Source organism: Notolepis coatsorum (genome assembly GCF_963971535.1).
Source record: "Notolepis coatsorum genome assembly, chromosome: 5".
NCBI classification, from domain to species: domain Eukaryota; kingdom Metazoa; phylum Chordata; class Actinopteri; order Aulopiformes; family Paralepididae; genus Notolepis; species Notolepis coatsorum.
The window spans coordinates 134,544,800-134,566,157 of NC_140169.1; the positions used below are offsets into that span (position 1 = coordinate 134,544,800).

Below are 21,358 nucleotides of genomic sequence, written 5' to 3' on the forward strand. Positions count from 1 at the left end.
AAAATGAATATCGGCCGATATATCAATATCAGAATCTTCTACTCTCTAAGATCCAGTATCGGTCGGGCTCTAAATATAATACATGCCTAATTCACCACCAGGGGGCAGCACTGAGGTACGATGTACTGAGGTTAGAGGAAGCGCATGAATGTTAGTTAATCCAGCATTTGTGTCCTAATGGATTATCCGACGTCGTACGCGAGGCTGGTTGGCAGCGGTGCAGCAGACAGACGGGAAGACAGACACACTCGTGGTGGTCTGCTACTTACAGTCTCCCAGCAGCGTGAGAGACGTAAGAATGGTGAAGGTCAGAGGTGAAGAGGTCAGTGGAGGATGATACGGAGCATGGGGCCAGCGCTGAGGGATGATGACAGCGGGTTAGTATTATGGATGAGCAGTGAGGGTGCTGGGACCAGGGCTGGGAGGTATACCGAATAGGAAGGCATACCGTCATGGATCCATGCAACGGTATGGATATATTTACTATATCGTGATCCACGACATATCCAAAATATATATGTATATAATATATATATATACACATACATACTGTATATTTTTAAGTTAATAAAAAGAAATTCCTTGCTGCAGTATTAAAAGAGGAAGAGGACCATTTTGAATGAAATAGCATCGTGCTAATTGTATTACAAGATAAGAACATGACTGTGTCAACAACAAGATTTCTTCTGTCATAATTTTTACATTGTAATTTGTCCTGGAAAACTTCTTCCAAATACATAAAACTAAGATATGGTGATATGACATTTTGGCCATATCGCCCAGCCCCACTCAGAATACTGAGTGACAGCAGAACTGAGGGGTTAATGTGCAGAAACTAGAGGGTTACTGTTAGTGAGTTCCTTGTAAGTCTGCTTCCACGTAGTACGCGTTACCATGACGGTTATGTTGCTGTGGAGGTGATGATGAGACTCTTAACGGGGAACATCACTCTAGGGATGTGATGACGCTCCAAGCATTAGCCTATGGCTATCTAGAGCAGTGGTCCTCAACCTGGGGTCCCCCGGACAAACTGGGGAATAGTCTAATTTCACTATTATTTGAATGACTAGACGGCACACCGACGGCAGAGGCAACCATGCAAGGTGCCAACCTGCTCATCGGGAACAGTTAGGGGTTAAGTGTCTTGCTCAAGGACACTTCGACACGCGGCCCGGGAGGAGTGGGAATCGAACCGGGAACCCCCCCACTACTCTAATCAGCAGTCTCTCCACCTAGTTACAGTAGTTGTGAAAATTACTGGATTAGGCCTAAATCATATCTATGATTAGATAGATGAAGCCTGATCAAACAGGGGTCAGCAGCGGGGGTCCGTGACGTGGAAGAGGTTGAGAGCCACTGGTCATAACTAAAGCATCAATACAGCACATAGCACTACGCCAAGACTAATGCTTCATTGAGCTTGAAAAAAGACACCTCGTTAACACAGTTCTGCCCCGCGTCTACTGAGAGAGAGACAGAGACGAGAGAGAGAGAGAGAGAGAGAGGGGGGAGGGAGATAGAGAAAGAAGGAGACAGAGAGACAGAGGGAGAGAGAGGAAGAGAGAGGAGAGGGAGGGAGAGGCGGAGGGAGAGAGAGACAGAGCAAGAGAGAGAAAGAGAGGAGAGGGAAGGAGGGAGGGAGAGGGGAAGAGATGAGGGGAGAGGGAGGGAGAGAGAGAGCAAGAGAGAGAAAGGGAGATGAGAGAGGGAGGTAGAGAGAGAGAAACAGAACGAGAGAGAGAGGAATAGAGGAAGAGAGCGAAAGGTAGAGACAGACCGAGTGAGAGAATGTAAACAGAGAGACAGAGAGGGGAAAAAACTGAAAGTGACAGAGACAGAGCCACAGAGAGAGAGAGAGAGAGAGAGAGAGAGAGAGAGAGAGAGAGAGAGAGAGAGAGAGAGAGAGAGTGAAGGTGGAGAAGAAGCCAAATGTTTTACAGCCTCTTTAAAGCAGTCAGTAACAGCAGTCTGACTTCCAGCATCTCTGTAGGAACCATCACAAGCGTTATGGGTTTATGAATGAGATTCTATAACGCTGCGGGAACAGGATGAAACCAGGTGAGAAAACTGCTGTAAGGAACAAGACTGTAACAGGAAACACAAGGCTTGAGTGACACACAGTATAATATGTTTCATCATATCAACGTGGGCTATATTCATAAAGTTTATAGTATATGGAACATACACTATCGTTATTAACGGAATGTAATTCAGATTATAGAACAAACTAATAACAAACATTACCAATGTAAACAAACCTTTTGCACAAAATACAATTACAAAAAAAACCTGTCTAGTGTAAGTCCTTGTATCAGGGTCTCAAATCAACTAGAGAATGAAAAGAACCCCTAACTGCAAGATAATTAACCCCTGACCCACTGAACTGGTCTTTATCTGTTCAAGTTAACTTAAAGGAACACGCCAACATTTGGGGAAATTAGCTTACAGTCTTCTCCAGAGAGAGACAAGAAGATAGATACCAGTTTCCTCTCTGTGCGTTCAGTAGAAAGCTATCTGGCTGCACGTTAGCCTAGCTTAGCACAATGAATGGAAGCGGACATGACCGGTTAGCCTAGGCATTGTCCAACTAACACCTCTCCCGAAGGCTAACCGGTCATGTCCGCTTCCATTCATTGTGCTAAGCTAAGCTAACATGCAGCCAGATAGCTTTCTACTGAACGCACAGAGAAGAAACTGGTATCCATCTTCTTGTCGCTCTCTGGAGAGAAGACGATAAGCTAATTTACCCAAATGTTGGTGTGTTCCTTTAACTGGAGATGGAAAAGACGACCTGTAGCTCGACCTTACGATCCAGTTTGGATCACCGGTTGAGTCTTTAACTCCCACTATTTTCTGGACAACACAGTAAAAAAGAAAAAAAAAGGGCGCTCCGACCCTCACCTCGGCTTCCCTATGGGCTGCTGCTGCTGCTGCTGGTGTCTGGTGGACTGGATCTTGATGGCTCCGCGGTGGGACCCCAGGTGAGGGGAGCTCTTGGGGGAGGAGGCGGGGGGCGACACGCGGGGAGAGGACCGCGGCGCGGGCTCCGGGGGGGGGTTGGTCTGCGCGCGGGGAGAGGACCGCGGTGCGGGCTCCGGGGGGTTGGCCTGCGCGGCAGAGGGGGGGCTGCTCACCGGGTGCTTCCTGGGGATGCGTTTGATGAGCCGGCTGACCCAGCGCTGCTGCTCCTCCTGGGTGCCGGCCAGCAGGAGCAGGTCTTTAGCCGTGGACATGTCGTAGTTCACTGGAGAGGCACACGGAGCACAGGGGGGCCGGGGGGAGAGTTAATACACTGCTTTGGAAGGTGAGAAGGCATTCCATGCAATCCATCAGAGAGTAATAATAAAAGAATATATATTTTGCAATGAAAGCTACAGAAACGGATGCATAATTTTCTAATATGAGATTGCTCGGTCCTCTCTGTGTGTGTGTGTGTGTGTGTGTGTGTGTGTGTGTGTGTGTGTGTGTGTGTGTGTGTGTGTGTGTGTGTGTGTGTGTGTGTGCCAGCTTAGAAACGGATGCATAATTTTCTAATATGAGATTGCTCGGTCCTCTCTGTGTGTGTGTGTGTGTGTGTGTGTGTGTGTGTGTGTGTGTGTGTGTGTGTGTGTGTGTGTGTGCGTGCACGTGTTTTCGTGGTCAACGTTAAACTATTGTACACTGTACTTTATAATAAATAACTTATTTGGAACTCACCCTTATGTTTACCATTTTATCTAAATTATGTTTTTAAATTGCGGGAAATTACAGCAAATGGCTTTCTTTATGGAACATTGTTTTGCCTCCAGACCACCCCCTAGTTGAGACTCAGCACCATCTTGTTTAAAAATCCTGGGGGAAAATCCCTGATCATGATCCCAGAGCTGATGTGTTTAGTTACAGATTAAACACTGACCCCTGCAGGGTACTGTTGTGTTTAGTTACAGATTAAACACTGACCCCTGCAGGGTACTGTTGTGTTTAGTTACAGATTAAACACTGACCCCTGCAGGGTACTGATGTGTTTAGTTACAGATTAAACACTGACCCCTGCAGGGTACTGTTGTGTTTAGTTACAGATTAAACACTGACCCCTGCAGGGTGCTGTTGTGTTTAGTTACAGATTAAACACTGACCCCTGCAGGGTACTGTTGTGTTTAGTTACAGATTAAACACTGACCCCTGCAGGGTGCTGTTGTGTTTAGTTACACAGACTCAAGCAGGTGTTTAAATACTGACCCCTGACCTGATGTGTTTAATTAGACTCAAGCAGGTGTTTAAATACTGACCCCTGACCTGATGTGTTTAATTAGACTCAAGCAGGTGTTTAAATACTGACCGCTGACATGATGTGTTTAATTAGACTCAAGCAGGTGTTTAAATACTGACCCCTGACCTGATGTGTTTAATTAGACTCAAGCAGGTGTTTAAATACTGACCCCTGACCTGATGTGTTTAATTAGACTCAAGCAGGTGTTTAAATACTGACCCCTGACCTGATGTGTTTAATTAGACTCAAGCAGGTGTTTAAATACTGACCGCTGACATGATGTGTTTAATTAGACTCAAGCAGGTGTTTAAATACTGACCGCTGACATGATGTGTTTAATTAGACTCAAGCAGGTGTTTAAATACTGACCCCTGACCTGATGTGTTTAATTAGACTCAAGCAGGTGTTTAAATACTGACCCCTGACCTGATGTGTTTAATTAGACTCAAGCACTTTAAATACTGACCCCTGACCTGATGTGTTTAATTAGACTCAAGCAGGTGTTTAAATACTGACCCCTGACCTGATGTGTTTAATTAGACTCAAGCAGGTGTTTAAATACTGACCGCTGACCTGATGTGTTTAATTAGACTCAAGCAGGTGTTTAAATACTGACCCCTGACCTGATGTGTTTAATTAGACTCAAGCAGGTGTTTAAATACTGACCCCTGCAGGGTATGATGACCTCCTCCTTCTTGTCCAGGTGGTCTTTGTGGCACTTGGTGTGGCAGCGGCGACACTCGAGGGCGGGCGGGGGCTTAATGATGTGCCACAGGGGCCGGGTGCAGGCCTCGCAGCTGGAGGGGAAGTGGTAGAGCGTGGGGATGAACTCGTGGCCCTTGTGGGCGATGTGAGAGGGCCGCTCGCCAAACGGCAGAGTGTCCACGGCAAACTCCTGGTCGCGCTTACTCTCCCCTTCGTTGGCGTACAGGATCTGGAAGGAGAACGAGAGGTTTGATTGAATGATTGATTGATCTTTATTCATCTCGAACACAACAAACAACAGTAAAGACAAAATGTAAACATAAACAAATGAGTCTGTCTTGATCCATGGAAAAAACAAACAAGGATGAGTTGGAGATGGGGCAGAAGGAAGCACAGCTCATCTAGTCCTGGCCCTTTCTTAGAATGTCATAACATTTACAATAAAACTCGTACTACCTAAAAGAGAGAACAAAGAATAATAAATAAAATAAGGTTAAAAAAAACAAGACGGTAGTTCCTCAGTTCTGTATTTGTCCATCAGTGCTTTTTTGTATCTAATTTCTAACTGTGCAATGCTCCGTTATTGTTCAGTTTAATTTCCACTTGTAATCCATTCCATAAAGGAACCAATTAAAGGATGCTTTCATTAAAGCTTCATCTAAGCAAATGCGTACATTAAAGTCCAATTGAAACCGTTTCTTATTCATAAGGCAATCAACACAATATAATAATGGATGATTACAGAATTCCAATGTCATACAAAATGTATCAGATGTCTCACATGTGGTGCTATTGCAGATGTGGAATGTCATTGATGCAACATTATGCAGCATTGTTTGAATTTAGCTAACAGTGAAATGTTCTCAACAGTGGAATTAAATCAAATTCCACAAAAAGTTAACACTATGTGTAGGAAAGAGAGAGAGAGTGAGCAAGAGAGGAGAGAGAGAGAGAGAGAGAGAGAGAGAGAGAGAGAGAGAGAGAGAGAGAGAGAGAGAGAGAGAGAGAGAGAGAGAGAGAGAGAGAGAGAGAGAGATATCATGGTTGTTTCTGGGCTGGCTCTGAAAAAAGACAAGCTTCCTTTGAAAAGTACTTAGGCTACATTGAAAACATTTTGTTACCTGGAATATCCTTGGAATTTCTTTGGCATCTGCACGGTACACATCTGTCTGAGTGACCGGTCGGACATGGAACAGTTTACTGTATGGAGGGATGGATAGAATATGATACTGTAGAATTAGGGCCGGAGAAATATATATATATATATACTGGTATATCATGATATCTGCTTGGATATGTTAGATAACCCAAATTATGTTCATCATATTGCACTACAGGGAAATGAAAAGATTGAGAAGTGTGACGCAATAGGAAAAAGAAACAAGTTTATTTTATGAATGTTCTCAATTATTTCAGCAATCATGCAGTGAGAAATTTTACAGATCATTAACTTAATCATTAAAAAAAGAAATGTGATTAACGCATTATGATTAAAACTAAATACGGTAACGGACAAACGATAAATGACAAATATTCTGGCATAATACAGTATATAATATAATCCCAGTTTGAACCACTCACTCTATATCCAGCACCATGAAGGGGTTGGACTGCTCCCGGTCCAGCTCACTGTTGTAGAACAGGATCTTCTTGCTGCTCACCACGATGTACTGCATGGAGCAAAAGTTAAAGCTCATTATCCTCTCTGTACTGCTGCTGTCGAGTATTAGAACATTCTATGTCCCCTCTTAGTTTATGCATCTCTCAGTTTGGTCTCAATCAACCAAGACTTCATTAATAGATTAGTTGATTTTTTTTTTTACTTTTTACTTGTTGATAGTCTGGTGCTATCAACATAGCGGAGCTGTGGAGGCAGCATTATTCTGCCGTTTTTTTAACTGTGTTCAGAGTGACCCCTCTCAAGTGGGAAGCATCCCCCAACAGTGAGTTAGTTGGAGTTACTGCTAACGAGGTGTGTCAAGCTATAACGCAGCTTGCCGATAATAAGGCCAGTGGCCTTGATAATATTTCAGCAGAGCATCTGAAGTATGCGAGCCCCAGGTTTGCTGTCCTGCTCGCTATCTGCTTTACAGGCCTCGTGACACATGGGCTGCTGCCGGACTCCATGCCATCAGTCACTGTGGTGCCAGTTATCAAGGACAAGGCAGGAAAGGTGGGGAGTTTGGACAACTACCGACCCATTGCACTAGCCAGTGTACTTTCTAAAGTCTTAGAGAGTTTTGATTGATTGATTGAAAACTTTATTAACAGATTGCAGAATGGGTACAATACAGTACAGCTCAATACACACAATTGTTAAGGGGATGCAGACCAGAGAAAGACTTTCGTCTTGTTTACATCAGGGTCCCCCATTTTCAATTCATCAGGACATATATGACATACAGATAGTCAGTACTGCTACATCTATACATTTATGTCATATCAGATTTGCAAATACAGTACTGTTTGTGATACAGAAGGAGTCAAGAAAAGGGAGTATATACATTTGACGTAGAAACTGTACATTGGAGGAGGTTGGGTGGGGGGGGGGGGGGGGTTGGGTACATTGGGATATTGACAACCATACTGGGTAATTTACATTGGAGGTGGTTGGGGGGGGGGGGGGGGGGCACACTGTATAAACAAGTAAAACTGTACATTGAGGGGGGGGGGGAGACACTGTACAAACAAACAAAATTGTACATTGGACTATTGACAAAACCATAGTAGGTAAATGACTGTACATTGGAGGGGGTTGGGTTAGGACATTTACAGGGGCCAGTTTTGAATTGCAGTCTCCCGTAGGTGTCCCTTGAGAGAGGTTTTGAAAGTGGGTAGTGATCCACATTCCTTTACAGCTTTGGGTAGGGCGTTCCACATTGATGTGGCATAATTGCGAAACGTGTTTAGTCCCTTATTTGAGCCGAATCTGGGTTTAACATGATTTGAGAGAATTGTATTGGATCGTTTTTAGACACTTCTGACAATCAGTTTGGGTTCAAAGCCAAGCATGGCACTGACCTTTGTATCTATGCTTTGAAAGAAGTTATTAATATGTATAAATAATTCCTCTGTGTTAGTTTTATTGATGCCGCTAGGCATTCGACCGAGTTAACCACCAGAAACAGTTTTTAAAGCTGAGGGAGAGGGCCGTGCCTGGTAATATTATTAGAATCCTGGCATTCTGGTATGTGAACCAGACCATGATGTAGGTCAGGTGGGGTGATACCGTCTCTGCTCCTTTTGGTGTTTGGAATGGTGTCCGGCAGGGGGGGGGGGGGGGGGGTTACTCTCCCCTGCCCTCTTACATTTTTATATTAATGAACTTTCTGTACAGCTTGGCAATTGCCGAACGGGTTATTATGTGTCACGGTGTGGTAACATGGTGGTGAATCACTTCACGCATGCTGATGATTTGGCCATCCTGGCTGTCGCCAAGTAGTAGTGGTTTCCAAGAGCTGCTCAATATCCGTTCTGATTACGGAGTAAGGTATGTGACGTGAAATACAATGCTAAGAAGAGTGGCATTCTGATTTTGCGGGACTAAAAGCGATAAGGATATTTCTTGTCCTTCTTTTTATCTGATGATGATGACGACATGTGCCGACAGCGGCGAGTACCGTGTGCTCAAGCTAACATGCTGAGGAAGAAGTTCACTTTCTGCTCTGCTCGGGTGAAAGTTAACCTGTTTAGGGCCTATTGCACTCCTCTCTATACTGCCCCCTATGGGTCAAGTTTAAGCCGGCTAGCGTTCATAAACTCCAGGGCCCTCATTCATCAACGTGACGTGGAAAATGTTCTATTTCCACACGTAAGCACAGAATTTAGAATGAGTGCACGCACAAAATAAACGGGATTTACCACACGTGCGTACGCAGGTTCTACGCACACCTGTCATGATAAATATCACCTTGGCCCTGCGCCGAGGCTCGTGCACACTTTCACGTATTTGCATACCAGAACCGCCCCGATTAACCATATACGGTAATGGACCACCCCCATGAAATGTGGAAAAGTGGACTAAGCCGAGGGTGTTGTACACTGTCGGATATTATATCTATTAACTTCCTAAAAGACCATTGCTGCCTGGACACCGCAAACACTAATAAAGACCATTAACCACTGTTTTGCCGTTGCCCGTTAGTGTCATTAATGCATGCTGGAATAAGAATGCCTTTCTTAATTTATTTTTAATATTAATAATTATTATAATACAATAAAAGACAGCTCCGTCTTTTAATACACATATATTGTACAGTAACGTCAAATAAATACTACAGTCCCCGCTGAAATAAAGGTGTGAGCAGTGATCTACAGCATAAAAGATAGACACTTTATAATACTATTCTGAGTAGATAATTCATCTGTGTCGCAACAGAGTCACGGATCTGGTCGGGGCAGGTAGCATTATGTCGGGAAAATCCTTATGAAATAAACAAAAGTGAATTAAAGAATTTAAAAACAAAGTTTAGCATATTAAATCGTTTTATAAGCTTTCTGAGTAGATAATTCATCTGTATCGCAAACAGAGTCACGGATCTGGTCGGGGCAGGTAGCATTATGTCGGGAAAATCTTTATGAAATAAACAAAAGTGAATTAAGGAATTTAAAACGAAGTTTAGCATATTAAATAGTTTTATAAGCTTATAGCTTTTTTCGTGCTGATTGGAGAAGGGTCCAGCTGCAGAGCCGGAGAGCAACTCTCAGGGCCAAGATAGCACTTATACTATTTTGAGAGAGACAGCAGAGAGACAGACAGCAGAGAGACAGACAGACAGACAGACACTGTTCCACAGTGTGTGTGCGTGTGTGTGTGTGTGTGTGTGTGTGTGTGTGTGTGTGCGTGCATGTGTGTGACTACTAGTCTAATAGTAGAGACTCAGCCCCCCCCCCCCCCCCCCCCCCTCTGGACCACCTCCTAGTAGAGACTTCTCTAGGAAGAAGACAAAGATGAGGATTAAGGCGAGACACTGCAGGAGAATACTTTTTTTGTTGATTTTGAGATTTTGTTATATTTTGCTTCCTAAACATGTCTTCTATGAAACTAGTGACAATAAAACGTCAATAACACACATTTAGTTGTTCATTTTACTTCATTTTGCCTTATTGCATCCATAAATGTCCACATATTTAATGGGGAAGTGCCTCATTTGCATATATAAACATACATTTCAGAAACCTTGTCTCTACTAGGAGGTGGTCCAGAGGGGGGGGTCTCTACTGGGAGGTGGTCCAGAGGGGGGGGGGGGTCTCTACTAGGAGACTAGTGGTCACACACACACACTGTGGAACAGTGTCTATCTGTCTGTCTGTCCGTCTCTCTGCTGTCTGTCTCTCCGGCTCTGCAGCTGGACCTTCTCAAATAAGCACAGAAAAGCTTTTAAGCTCATAGCTCCAATTTGGGTCCCAAATTGCGGTACAAATGAAGGAGGTGTCTCGGGTAGTGGACTCTAGTTAATATTGTTCTCTGCAATTAGACTGCCCCTCATTCATCCCTATCTGATGCTATCTCTGAAAACAGTTCCTGCAAGCGCAGTCAGTGCACCCGATAACGCTATATATATAAACCTGCATTCATTCGGAGAGAAAGACCTATTCCACATGCTATTTAGGGTTTGACAATAATTACACTAATATCGCTATTTCACAATGAACTATAATGAATTACGGGGGTCATACAGAACACGCGCCAGTGTCTTTATTTCCGCGTTGAAACGAATGCATGTACTGAGGAGCGCTTGTGCCGTAGTAACGATATTCTACCACTGGGCGTCAGCTAAGCATGCTCAGAGCTGTGCGTACACATAAGCACGAAGTCAAGTTCAAGTTGAAATTGTTGAATCCCACTCTTTGCTTAGAAATGGTCGTACGCACAGCTTACAATGATTGCCTGAGGATTCTGCTGAGGAAGCGAAATGTTTTGTGGTGCTGGAGTTAACTCCTTTCATGCTCTGCTGAGACACCTGATGTACAAATGTATCCGTCGTCTGAATGTGTCTCAGAATAGGATCATCCTGTTGCTGACTCAACCTATAGTCTCAGTGACATCAAGTTCCAGTCCTGTATCTGGAAGTATTGGTACAGTGCCCTGTTGTAGAGCTGCTATTGGTTTATGTTTTTATTTATTGTGATGTAATTTGTTGATTATGTTTGTGTGTTTTTTACTCTGTGGACCATGTGTCTGTTAATAACGATGATTGATTATTTATTATATTATACTGTATATATACTTATAAAAAAAATTCCTGAGACATTATCTCTGGTAACTAAGCGCTAGTTTGAAAGAGGTCCTTCTGCACGATTCCATGTGGGAAACACAATTCTACAGGTTTGTTGATTAAATCAACGAATGTATGTGTCCACAAAGGCCTATGGCTGTTAATGGAGTAAGAGGTTGTTTAGTGGAGGACAGCCCATACAAACACCTGAAGCACCTGAAGCAAAGGGAATAATGAAGGGAACCTGACCTTTCTGTCCCAACCGAACCGCTTGGTGTTCTTGGCAGGAACCGACAGCCATCCCTCTAGCCTGGTGTCTAGATATTGAACAGAGATTAAACAGGAAGACATTAACATGGAAGAAATAGTTGGAGCCAGTCCACACCCCCCCCCCCCCCCACACACACCATTCTCACACACTTGATTCTCTCAAACGGAAGAAATAGTTTAGACAGCATCACTCAGAGAAATGAACAAGGCAGAGCAATAACCAGCTGTGAGATACAAACTGTTATCAGTGCATCGCAGACAAAGGCAAAAGACAAAAGAGTAAATAAACACAGAGGGGTTATGCTGCTGGGTAGAGCTATAACAATACCACTATGAATAGGCTGAAATTAGGCATATTCAAATGAAATTTGAATATTAATGATAATATTTATATATTAGGCATTGGGCTGTGCATGGTCTTGCATTAGGCATATTTGGACCAAAATCACGAAAAGAAAGGAACCAGTGAACAGAGTTTTTTCAGTTCACCTCATATCGATAATGTTTTTAGTTTTGTTTTAGTTTGTTATTTATATTCTACTGGCAGTTTAGTAGTAAAAAAAAAAGAAAAGAAAAAAAATCCTTTCATATTCGAACGAAATCCAAATATTGAAATTGGTTCTGACAGCCCTACTGCTGGGATTCTGTTGGGCGCGAGTTTCCATGCAGGGTCACCTGCACCCTCGGGCTCCGGGGGGGGCTGCTCGTAGGTGAGGGCCAGGGGACGGCCGCCTTGCTCCCTCCCTCCGCAGGCCTCCTCCTCCTCCTCCTCCTCCTCCGCAGTGTCGGAGTCGGAGTCGAAGAGGGAGCGGCGTGAGCGGAGAGAGGGCCGGGTGTCGATGCAGACAGATTTGTGCGTGCGCTGGTAGGTGAAGGACATGGACTCGGAGGTTTGGGAGTGAGTGATGCGCACTGTGCCACGCCCGCCCCCCCCCCAATCCCCAGAGAGGGAGAGAGGGAGAGAGGGAGGGAGGGAGGGAGTGACGAGGAAGGAAAGAAAGAAAGAAGAGGAAAAAGAAGAAAAGGAGGGAAAGAATAAGTGGAACAGGTCAACGACAGTAGAGAGAAAGACTGTGACTGTAAACAGGAAGTGATGGAAAGGAAATTGGAAGAACACAGGAAATAAGAGAAGAATATAGAGTGTGTTTCTGTGTTTCTGTGTTTCTGAACTTGGTAATGAGCGTTTAGAACAACATGCACTGTAGGTGTTAAAGTTGCACTTATGTAAGATTCTTGATTTGACTGCGGCCCGACAGACGACAATGTAGACTCAACCACTCAACAATTAAATGACTGAAATCGATACTGCAATATATTGTCGTACTTCCTCTTGTGACATGTTACATCTCGTTGTATGCAAATATAATGATAATAAAGTACAATCTAATCTAATGTGATAAAAAATATGAGATATATATATATATATATTATTCATTCTCGACAATCCCATTTTACTGCAATAAAATAATCGGAATAAGGTGAACAGACTGAAAACGTTATCTTATTAGATAAAACATGATGTATATATATTTCTATTGCAGATGGTAACAAGGTTTTCCGTAGGAGACATAATTAATAGTTAATAATAATCAAGTTGCAGTCAGTCTGTTAAAGAGACACTATGCAATTTGTTGAACATTGTTTCACTCGTATCGTCCCGCCCCTAAATGACGTGTCCCTGTCATGTTAATTGTACTACACAGTCTCGTTCCCTAGGAAAACCGAACAGAGTGCACCTTTCCATCCGTATGGGGAACGTGTAGCAGGGAAAAGGTGGTTGGTGTACCTGGGTAGCCGTCGTCCACGTCCGGGTCGTTGCCGCTGCTGATGCTGGTGGAGTCCAGAGAGTGGATGCTGAGAGACGTGAGCTGACAACGCAGCTGCTCGATGTCACTGTCCTTACTGTCCAGAGCCATCTGCAGCTCCAGACGCCCCTGGCTCTCATCCTGGATCATCTGAAGGGAAAAGACGAGACTTGTATATTATTATTATTTATTGTCTATATTTATGTCTTTCTACTATGACCCTGCTGCACATTCCTGTACCTCCCCTCCCCCCTCCCCTATGCTGCCATGACACCCACATTTCCCCCCGATGGGATCAATAAAGGAATATCTTATCTTATAATAGATTGAATTTATAGAGAGAAGCGCCTTTCTCAGACGCAAGGACACTTTACAAGAGAGAGAAGTTATATAAAGGGGGGGTAAAAATATGAATATATATATATATAAAAAGAATTATAGGAAAATCATCATCTTCGTGATGATGATCATCTCCTATTTTCCCACTACAGTGAGGTTGGACGGGGCGATGACTCCATGCCACCTGGGCACGGTTTTGTGCCATGTCTTCCATTTGCAGTGGTTGTAATGTAGTGTCATTTATCAAAAGATAAATAATAATAATAATAATAATAATAATAATAATAATAATAATAATAATAATAATAATAATAATAATAATAATAATAATAATAATAATAATAATAATAATAATAATAATAATAATGAGGATGAGGATGGAGAGCCAGTGGAGTTTTTGCAGGGTAGGGGTGATGAACTTATGGAGTTGTTACAGGAACACTACAGATCGGGACACCTGGGACGCTGTGAGATTTTAACAGGACTAAAAGATGGCAGACTACGGCCTAAAGATACACATGGCGTCACCATTGCCCACACATGCAAGCTGAACACGCCAAAGACAACCTCCAGGTGCAATGCTGAAGGCTACAGCTGGAACGTGCATATTCAATTGATTATCAGTTAGCGCGCTAGCGTTCAGCATCGAGACAGGTAAGCTTTCATTTATTCAACGCGCATGGGTAGGGTAGAGCTCAACCCTCCCTTAAATATATATACATATATAATTATATATATATTAGTGGTGTCAGGCGATTAAAAAAATGTATCTAATTAATTACAGGATTTGTAATTAATTAATCTAATTAATCGCATTTTAATCGCATATCCATTTTATGCCTGATATTCTATATTCTATAATCATATTTCAAATTGCATGTGTCCGGATGGCAGAATTCAGTACTGTATCTACAAAACCTTCTGTTTAATCATCTTCCATCTATTAATTTGCTTAGATTTTTCAGGTCTGGTCAATTTGAGCATGGTGTTATTCATAGTCAAAGATAAAAAAAAATTAATTGATATTCTCATTTGGTTCATTACAATTGACTCAAGCCTAGTAACGGACACAGTATTTCTGACACTGGGAATACATTCCCTGAGATCCATAGATGTCCCTAGAATCAGATACCAAGAACATGCAAATGGACCATATAAAAAAAAGTCTGTTAATGTGTATTATACGTTCTTATGGAATGAATGAGATAAAAAGAAAATTATTAAAAAAAAAAAAAAAAAAATGTAATTAATTTTGAGTTAATTTTCATAACGCGATAATTTGCTGTGTAATTAATTAATCTAATTAACGCGATAAACTGACAGCCCTAATATATATACTTTATTTAGCATTTTACATTGCAAACGTCCTCTCTTCCAACACGGTGTCGTACTGACCGCCTGCATCTCGTTGACCTCCCGCTGGTACTTGATCATGGTGCTGTTGAGCTTCTCCTTCTCCGACCGCAGCTCCAGCTGGAGCTTCCTGTTCTCCTTCTCCTTCCTGCGCACCTCCGTCTCGTTGCCGCGGTGACCGCCGCGCACAGTCTCCTTCCTGTTCATGATCTCCGCCAGCTTGTTGACGGCCTGGGAGCACAATGACAACAATGACACTCAGAGGATGGGCATTTTTTAAAGGGGAACTATCTTATAAATGGCCTTTTTGAGTGTTTAGCATTGTTTCCTAGCTATGTGAACTTATATTAATATGATCTATGTCTCAAAATTCTCATATTGGCGCATTCTTCCAATTCTCCTCTCACAATATTCACCCTCACTGAACTGAGTCATTTGAAAATGTGATGATATGTGATGTCATAAAGACACCGCTAATGTTAATGTTCAGGCAAACACGACGCTGCGCAGTGGTTTAGGAGCCCAGGCTCAAAACAGCTCGAGATCTTGAGGTAGAAAAATGCTGTTTTTGAGGACTTGATTAGAAATACAAAACAATGAATAAAAAAATAATATATATTACAGAGGTGTTCCATAGACTCACAGGAATTGTGTAAAAGTGCCCAAATAGTGAAAGAAATAGTAAAATAGTTCCCCTTTAAAGAAAAATCCAGATCGATTGATCTCATGCTATACTCGAGGGATCGTGTATTACTCGTAAAGGAAAAAAAAGAAATCACAAAAAGAAAAAATATATATACCGGTATATATATATTTTTTTATATTAAAACTTCATTTTGTTCATTCACGTATATATGTTTAATGAAACCAACAAACAGTTATAATCGTACACATACATCAAAAATTATTAATAATTTAAGATCGATTTTTCATAATCGATTACTCACGCCCCATCCCTAAATGACAGCAGTCTAGATTCTAGATGTCATCGACGCAGCGTGGCGACGGTGAACATGTGTCCGATAACAAAATAATAAAACACACCTGGATCTTTAGTGTTCTCTCACACTGCAGCTGCTTTTCGAAGGAGAACTTGACGGAGTTCATCTGCCTCTCCTCCTCCTTCACCTTGTGAAGCTCTGTGTGAGCAGACATGACCGTCGTTCAACCACACACACGTCGTCTTTCAGGGTATTTGTTGTTACTATGTAGAAATGTGCGCCGCCGGCGCAGACAGACAGACAGACAGACACTCACGTTGATGCGTGTCTTTCAGCTGGTTGTTCAGGTCTTCCTTCTCGCTGGCCAGGTTGGCCACATCCACGGTCAGAGTGCGGTTAGACTCCTCCAACTGTAGGGGGCAGCAGAGGAGAGGTTAGTCTACAGGCTACTGTACACATACACTATATGTATGGATATAATACGTAATAATAATAATAATAATAATAATAATAATAATAATAATAATAATAATAATAATAATAATAATAATAATAATAATAAGTCCAAAGTGCTTCACAGCGGTGGTGTAGACAAAAAATAGACATAGAATTGATATTAAAACCTCCCGAAAAATTTGTAATAGATTTCTGTGATTCAAATCGAATGACATGGATATGTTTTCGTTTTAGCTATGAACAGCAGCTAATATACTGTAAATCAGTGTGTGTGATGGTGCGTTTGTCATAATTTATTTATATATATATAAATATAAAATCCTGAATGCGTGAAATTCTACTAAGGGGGGGGGTGGGTAATTGATACAGGGTTGGGGGCCATGAAAAGAGCCCACCAGAATGTCACTGGCAAGAAGCCCCACTATTCAATTGCAGCTGGAATTGATCTATCTCATGCTCCGCCCTCTTTTCTTGATCCTCCAATCGCAAACGAGCTTCCCTCTGAAAAACTAAGTTTGTCAGCAAAGTTTGTCTGCACAAAGCAACAGTTGTGATTGGAGGATCAAGTAAAGAGGGCAGGGTTTGAGATTTCACCGGTCAGTTCTGGGGATAAAACCAACAACCTTCTGATTACCGGTTTGCCCGTCTGCCTCTGGGCCACCTGCGTTGCAATGTGTTTTCTATACGATCAATGTATCCTCATTTTCCCATCCTCTTCTCATTTATCCTCCTCCCCATCTCCCGTCATCTCACCGAGCTGATGGTGGCCTCCTTGTCGCTGAGCTCCTGCCTGTGTCTGGCCATCATGTCTTTGATCTCCAGCTCCTTCATGATCTTCTCCTTCTCCAGGTCAGAGTACTGCTCCTCGGCGATGGAGCGCGCCAGCTGCTCGGAGTCCGCCTTGGTCAGACTCACCTCCAGCTGGGCGGCCAAGGAGTCCCTGTGGGAGGAGGAGGCGAGGGAAGGAGACGGGATTACGAAGGGTTTGCGTCCGCATGGTGTCTCCTTTCTGGCAGAGAAAAGTGCCGTCAGGGTGCGGGGAATGACGACGGCAGTAGCCTTTGTGAAAAGTTCTGAGGTTTTAAACTTAAAAAAAAGGTGCTCCTAGCGGACGCGCAGAAAAGGCAGAGCGCTCCGAAAAAAACCACAAACACGCCATTGCTTTTTATCTCTAGGCGGCTGCGTGCGCTTCTTCTCATTGGGAACAACTGGAAAAAAAGACACAGGCGCTCGGAAAAAGATGCTCTATGGACTCTTAAAAAGGGGAACATGGAAACTCTGGATGCCCTGATGTAGCAGCAAACAATCGGTTTCGGACGATATGGGCTTAAAACACAACCAGACGATATTTGGACAATATTTCTTTGTGTAGCTAAGTGCCAAGAGAACAACAGAATAACACCAACAATGACTTTTGTTTACATGTCAGTTCATTTCCCCTTAAATTTACATGGCTGTGTTGCTACAAGGGAACGTTAACTCTTTAAAATCTCACACAACCATCACTATCAGCCGGTACAGGTCGAGGGGAAAATCACATATCGGGATGGTTTTGGTGCGTCCCTAATGGGAACATGTTAGCGACGATCAAAGCCTGCTCGTCTGTACCGCAATCCTTCCATCTTCCATCAGTCCATGAGGAAGTGTTTATGGTCGGGACATAACGGAGTTACCTCATCCTGTGGGTTTTTAAAACCACTCCCGCAAGCCAAGGAGGTGAAGTGAGACAAACCACAGGCCCGGTGTGATTAAACCAATAGCGTCCACCACAGTAACCACGGTAACCACGGGGTCACGACGCACCTGGGAAAGCTCCATATCCATTTAACACTTATCCACTTAAAAAAAGGGCCAAATCCTCTTGCCAGGGCTGTGTTGTGAATTAGGCTAATAACGGTAATCAGCGAAAAGCTTCTTAAGATTAGCTAAAAAGGTCAAACTACCACAGAGGTAAATGGTGTTATGTTAAAAGATCCCCCCCGACCTGGTCTTTAACTGTTCCAAGTTAGCTTAACCCTTTCACTGCCGCACCACCAAACGGTTAACCCTGTCACTGCGACAATACACAGAAGGTTAACCCTTTCACTGCGACACGACAGCAGGTTAACCCTTTCACTGCCACACTACAGAAGGTTAACCCTTTACTATCACACTAGTGATAGTAAAGGGTTAACCTTCTGTAGTGTGGCAGTGAAAGGGTTAACTGGAGATGGAAAAGACATTGTAGCTCGATGGTAAATGGGCTGCATTGAGCCAGATGTGTGCCAGTGATGAGTCACCTCTCCTCCTCGTAGTCCTCTAGCCTCAGATGAGCATCTTTGTACAACTTGTTCCTCTCGTCGCTCTCCTCCTTCAGCTCGCGGATCTGGGTCTTGTAAAGGGTCTGGAATGAAAACAGCACAACTCTTGATTTTGTAACAAAGGCTAGGCGGTAGAATATATTCCAAAGACAAGACAGCGGAAGCGTTATTTCTCCACTCTGGGTCAGTCCAGATAGTATTTTAGAAAGTATAGGGGATTGATACCGTGAAATACTGCTCCGCCTCCAGTTGGTCCTTCAGTTCCTTTAATTGGCCGTCAGCATCCTGCCTCTCCCTAGGATTGGACAAAATAACCGTCAATCATTCTTATGGACCAACAGAATATCAGGACCAAATTACTTCATACAGGTCGGACATTATTGAGAGCGCCGACAATACAATACAGTGCACTTGTGTTTATAGGTGCTTGCAAGAGTGCAACAATACACATTTGAAGGGGACAAAACATATCGTCATTGTTCTAAGCAAATATTTTAAGAACAGGTGAAATAATGTGTCCAATATGTTTAGATATCATATTGTGCCCCTGAACAAGGCATAAATGATGAATTGTGGATATAAACGGCGCATACAATGCAACGTACCGTTAGCCAGTAAGTTGGCCCACGGGGCTTTTCACCTTACAGGCTTATGGCCATGAGTGTCATTTAAATAGCAAGTTGCGCCGGCGCAGAGCTAGCTTACCTGTCCAGAGTCTCAGACGCACGTTCCTAAGTGTACCACTAGGCGGCACCAGGCAATAACTAATACTTGCAATAAATGTCTCTATGAGAATAACAATAATAATAATTCCCTTTGTGGGAAAACTAGGGATGCACCGATCCGATATTGGTATCGGCCGCCAATATCAGTAAAATAGCTGGATCGGGTATCGGTAAAAAAAAATATATATATATATATATAGGATTTTTTTATTTTTTTTTTAAGAAAAAATAATAATAAATAAAATAATAAATAACCATTCAGTACATTTATATCTATGTGTTAATTTGTTACATTTAGTTTCACTAAGTTAGGAAAGTAATGTTTTAAGTCAAGCCTGATGTTGCCTTGCACAAAAGAATGATCCCAGTCTCTTCCACACAGTGACAGTGAGGCATACAGTTTATTAGGTAATTGAATGAATGAAGTTTATTTTCTGTCTTTGTTTACATCAAATCAAAAACACACTTGTGATCCTTTACAATTCTTAAAAACAAAATATATTTTAATATAAAAAAACTAAAAAAAAACTTGGATAATTGTATTTTTTAATTTTTTTTACTTTTTTGGGGGGGACATTTGTGTGCGTATGTGTGAGAGAGTGAGAGTGTGTGTGTGTGTGTGTGTGTGTGTGTGTGTGTGTGTGTGTGTGTGTGTGTGTGTGTGTGTGTGTGTGTGTGTGTGTGTGTGTGTGTGTGTGTCTGTGTGTGTGAGAGAGTGTGTGTGTGAGAGAGTGTGTGTACCTGCGTAGCTCCTGGTTCTGTTTATCCAGGCTCTGCTTCATGTCCAGCAGGTGGTTGAGCTCCTGTTTGAGCTGCTTCTCTGAGGAGCGCAGCACTGACACCTGCTGGCTCTGGACCTTCAGGTCATTCTGGCTTAGACTCCTCTTCTGAACCTCCTGTTCTAGACGCAGGCACAGGTTCTTCCCCTAGGACACACACACACACACGCGCACACGCACACACACACAACATTGATGATTCTCTGTGGGGCTTGGCAGGTGGCCGACACATTGATTACACATTCAACTCAGGCAAGAGTAAAGAAGAATAGTCGAAGATCCACTTTTTATGCAGAACAATAAAAGGTGCCTCCCGCCTACACGTGACTAGTCGATACATCATCATATGCTTATATTATATGGTTTACTCTGCTTATTTTAAATGTTTTCTACTGTGCTATACTTTTATTGCCTATATTTACGTCTTCTACCATTACCATGACCTGTACCTTCCCTCCCCCAGGCTGGTATGACGCCTGAATTTCCCAAAGGGGATCAATAAAGGAATATCTTATCTTGAAGTACACAACGTAGCAGGAAGGCCGTGCAATACATATACATATTTCACCGTGGTGTTACACAATCTGAAACATAAAGAGTACGAGTTTCTCCACCACCATATGGCCCCGTCCACACTCTGCCTCGGGAATCTCTGAACACAGAAAGGTGTGACTTGAAAAAGGCCGGCTTACAAACGAGGTTGAGGTCGAAATACTTCTAACTTCTGAGGGCAGGGACTCTGCGGTGGTTTCTCAGCAGTGTGGAATGTCATGGGTAGCGCAGTCACTGAGGTCAGCGCCACCACTCACTCTCTCGCTCTCCGTAGGAAAACAGTGGCCCAGCCAGTGCAGAGCTATTTTTCCCACTGATTGAGTGTAAGCAGCTTTAGAATTCACACACACCTCTTCAGAGAGCTTGTCCTTGTGTGCCCACAGCTCCTCCAGCTTGTGCTGGGTCTGCTTGTAGTCACAGTCCAGCATGGAGTGCTCCTTCTCCAGCTGCAGTAGCTTCCCTTCCACCTGCAGCTTGGCGCTTCGCTCCTCCAGAACGGTACGCTCCATCTCTGAAAAGCGCAGGAGACAAACGGGTCAAAGGAGATCATCGCCCTGCTTATTCCCATCGACTATCCCCCGTCCCCCCGTCCCCCCATTCCGCTTCCCCTCTCATCCCGATCGCAATGCATCATGTCATGCCGATCCCATCTGTTCCAAATAATAA

General features: G+C 43.1%; 1 protein-coding gene across 1 annotated transcript in view; it reads right to left on the reverse strand.

Annotated features, from left to right (window-relative positions):
* The window catches only part of LOC311229304 (rho-associated protein kinase 2-like), a 105,692-nt gene that overhangs the window by 3,163 nt on the left and 81,171 nt on the right, over positions 1-21,358 (reverse strand). The window contains exons 18-31 of the mRNA XM_084315378.1: positions 21,043-21,203; positions 20,103-20,287; positions 18,862-18,931; positions 18,616-18,719; positions 17,090-17,276; positions 16,197-16,290; positions 15,984-16,078; positions 14,982-15,170; positions 13,229-13,397; positions 11,422-11,489; positions 6,536-6,624; positions 6,076-6,154; positions 4,916-5,183; positions 2,902-3,244 (exon numbers count right to left, since the gene is read on the reverse strand). Of these exons, the coding sequence (XP_084171504.1) occupies positions 2,902-3,244; positions 4,916-5,183; positions 6,076-6,154; positions 6,536-6,624; positions 11,422-11,489; positions 13,229-13,397; positions 14,982-15,170; positions 15,984-16,078; positions 16,197-16,290; positions 17,090-17,276; positions 18,616-18,719; positions 18,862-18,931; positions 20,103-20,287; positions 21,043-21,203 (2,101 nt within the window). The remainder of the gene's footprint in view (positions 1-2,901; positions 3,245-4,915; positions 5,184-6,075; positions 6,155-6,535; positions 6,625-11,421; positions 11,490-13,228; positions 13,398-14,981; positions 15,171-15,983; positions 16,079-16,196; positions 16,291-17,089; positions 17,277-18,615; positions 18,720-18,861; positions 18,932-20,102; positions 20,288-21,042; positions 21,204-21,358) is intronic.